The 3,405-nt window shown below is 41.6% G+C and overlaps 1 protein-coding gene across 1 annotated transcript; it reads left to right on the top strand.

The window, feature by feature from the left end:
- Nucleotides 1-550: 550 nt before the first annotated feature.
- Nucleotides 551-3,084, top strand: LOC310991379 (myosin light chain 4-like; the record flags this gene model as incomplete). The annotated part of the gene is made up of 2 exons (XM_083979065.1): nt 551-832; nt 2,770-3,084. 2 exons carry the CDS (start codon nt 551-553, stop codon nt 3,082-3,084), a joined length of 597 nt encoding a protein of 198 aa, XP_083835191.1.
- Nucleotides 3,085-3,405: the final 321 nt, after the last annotated feature.

Below are 3,405 nucleotides of genomic sequence, written 5' to 3' on the forward strand. Positions count from 1 at the left end.
ACTTTTTACTTCTTTCAAGCTGATTTTCACTTGAAATAAGTAGAAAAATCTGATAGTGGAGCAAGTTTTTCTTTCTTATTACAAACACAAAAAATTTACTTTCACTGGCAGATTTTTCTACTTATTTCAATTGAAATGTTGAAATAGTTTGAAACAAGTGAAAATGATCTAAAAACAAGTTCATTTTTAGGTGATGAGTCTTATTTTAAGTGGAAAGAGTTTAGTTTTGACTAGAAATGAGACATTTTGACAAGAAATAAGACAAATATTCTTGGTAAGATGTTGAGTTTTTGCAGTGAAGAAGCTGCAGGTTGGTGTCATGTCCGGTTCAGTCCGGTTCAGACCTCTGGAAGCTTCTTATCTTCTGCTTCTATTCTCATTTTCTTCCATGTTTGGTCGGCTCTTCTCTCCTCTCCTCTCTCGGTCTCCTCCCTCCTCTGCTCTTATCGTCCGGTATATAAACCCCTCTGCTCCTCCACCTTCTCTGTCCTTCGTCCTCTGTCCTCGGTCCTTCGTCCTCTATCTTCTGTCCTCGGTCCTCGGCAGCACCATGGCGCCTAAGAAAGTGGAGGCTAAGAAGGTGGAGCCTAAGAAGGCAGCGGAGGTGAAGAAGGAGGAGCCCGCTCCTCCTCCCAAGCCGGCCGAGCCCGAGCCCAAAGCGCCGGAGGTGGACCTGAAGAGCATCGTGGTGGAGTTCAGCCCCGACCAGGTGGAGGAGTTCAGGGACGCCTTCACGCTGTTCGACGAGACGCCGGCCGGAGAGATGAAGATCACGTACGCGCAGTGTGGAGACGTGATGCGAGCGCTGGGCCACAACCCCACCAACGACGAGGTTCTTTCTTTTTCTTTGTGCTTTATTTTTATATTTCATTCATTTCATTTCATTTATTAGTTTATTTCATAGGGACAGTGCACCACTAATCAACAGAGTTAAAAGAAAAACTGTAAGTGGGCCAGAGTTAGCCAACAAGGCTAGTTTTCCTCCGTTGTCCCTGGCCAGATGTTAAAGGCAACCTAAAAGACAAATATAGAATACCCAGGGGGCAAAATCCCAGTTTTTTGCTAGTCAACTAGCTGCTGGAAAGCTACAGGCTGTCTCCAAACAATGCAACACCTGTTGTGAAAAACTCCATGATCAGAAAACATTCTATTTCTGGTCTCCCCAAAGTGAACAGATAGACAGAGAAGACCGTTGGCCACAGCAAGTGGAGCTTTGGAGATAGAAAGACTATCTAGGACTCAAATGGAAGCTTATGAATTAAGGAAGTTTTCTATATACATGTTAGACATAGATATTCTCCATAAAGTGCTGAAAAATCATAATTTTCATGAGAATTTGTCAGGTGAACAGTACTTTTTTTGGTCTTTTTTGGGATGTTGAGGGTGATATCTTAAAATGGAGTTGCAACAAACCCCAGAATCTTTTTTTTCATGCCTCCCCCTATGTGTCAAGATACTCTCTGCCAAATGTTATATATTATATGACTATTTATGCCATTGTAGTACCTAAATATTTGCATTTACATCATTTCACCAGCAGAATGACCCCAGAAAGGGGTTTTGGCCCCTGTAGCTTTCCAGCAGCTAGTTGACCAGGTTGTCCACCCAGGTTTTAATCCTTCAAGGTCCTACAGATCATTTCTGCTGTCAAACCTTTTACAACGCTCCCTGTCTGTTTTTTTGCTTTGCCCCCTGGGTAGAAGGAACATAGACAACATACAGAAAGACATAGAACAAACAGTTGGTCACCTATACATTCGTTCAAACGTTAAACTGGTAGGCTATACTTTTCCATATTTTGGATATTGGTCACAATATTGATCCAGTCTGACTCTGCTGGAGCTGTGTTTACGGTTTTCTTACTAGCTGCTAATAATATTTTTAAAAGATAAATTTGTCTTGCCCCAGTATATGTGGTGCAATATTACCCAGGTAGATTGTAGAAAAAGAGCTGTTCATTTCATCACCAAAAATGTTTTGTATTAGGCTACTCGTTTAATCTTTTGCCAATATGGCTGAATAGCTGAGCAGCTCCAGAATATATGGAAATGTTCTGATGCTAACCTCAGCTAATCTATGATAACCATGACTAATTACAAAAACATGCACACAGAAATAGTAATGTTTGTCCAATCATTGGTTTTATAAACTTTACAAACATCAGATTAGTCTAAACGGTGATATAGTGACATGAAAAATGAGATAAATATAGTGAAACTCTCGTCCATCACTATTGTTCTCATGCTGGTTTTCTACCAGGAAGTAGTTGTAAACAACAAGGAGATTGGTCCTGTACGCACTGCTAAAAATCTAATATCTTAACAAGAATATTTGTCTTATTTCTAGTCAAAACTAATCTCATTCTACTTAAAATAAGACTCATCACATTAAAAGCAGCTTGTTTTTAGACACTTTTTACTTCTTTCAAGCAGATTTTCACTTGAAATAAGTAGAAAAATCTGATAGTGGAGCAAGTTTTTCTTTCTTATTACAAGCACAAAAAACTTGTTTACACTGGCAGATTTTTCTACTTATTTCAAGTGAAAATTAGTTTGAAACAAGTGAAAATGATCTAAAAACAAGTTAATTTTGAGGTGATGAGTCTTATTTTAAGAGGAAAGAGATTAGTTTTGACTAGAAATGAGACATTTTGACAAGAAATAAGACAAATATTCTTGGAAAGATGTAGAGTTTTTGCAGTGCGGGAGTAGAGTTCTGAACCAAGTGTCCTCTGGTTTCCTCTGGTCCTTCTTCTCCACCAACGAGGAGGTTCTGAAGCTGCTGGGTCGGCCCAAGGCGGAGGAGCTGCACGTGAAGCTGCTGGACTTCGACAGCTTCCTGCCCATGCTGCAGCACGTGGCCCGGTCCAAGGAGCAGGGCACCTTCGAGGACTTCGTGGAGGGTCTGAGGGTCTTCGACAAGGAGGGCAACGGCACGGTGATGGGGGCGGAGCTACGCCACGTCCTCGCCACGCTGGGCGAGAAGATGACGGAGAACGAGGTGGACCGGCTGATGGTGGGACAGGAGGACGCCAACGGACACATCAACTACACCGAGTTCGTCAAACACATCCTGGCCGGCTAGAAACCGGGTAGAAACAGAGATCTACTGGGTTCTACTGTGTGTGTCAGAGTTTCTATTGTTTGTCACGTGTCTAATAAAACAGGAAGGAGACGTTGTTGTTTCTGAATTAAAGATCTTTTCTTTTTCTCTCTCTGTCTCTGACACTGAGCTGTTCGATTTTCAACAAACTTTATTGATGATAGTGGGACGATACACAAACAGGACACGACAACACAAACAGAGACAGTAGAGCCGTTAAAATGAGAATTGTCCCTTATAAACTCACACTCTTACCAGAAGGACAAAAGTGTCCACGGAGAAAACGCTATAAAAATAGTATAC

Source organism: Trachurus trachurus, assembly GCF_905171665.1.
Source record: "Trachurus trachurus genome assembly, chromosome: 9".
Classification (NCBI taxonomy): Eukaryota; Metazoa; Chordata; class Actinopteri; order Carangiformes; family Carangidae; genus Trachurus; species Trachurus trachurus.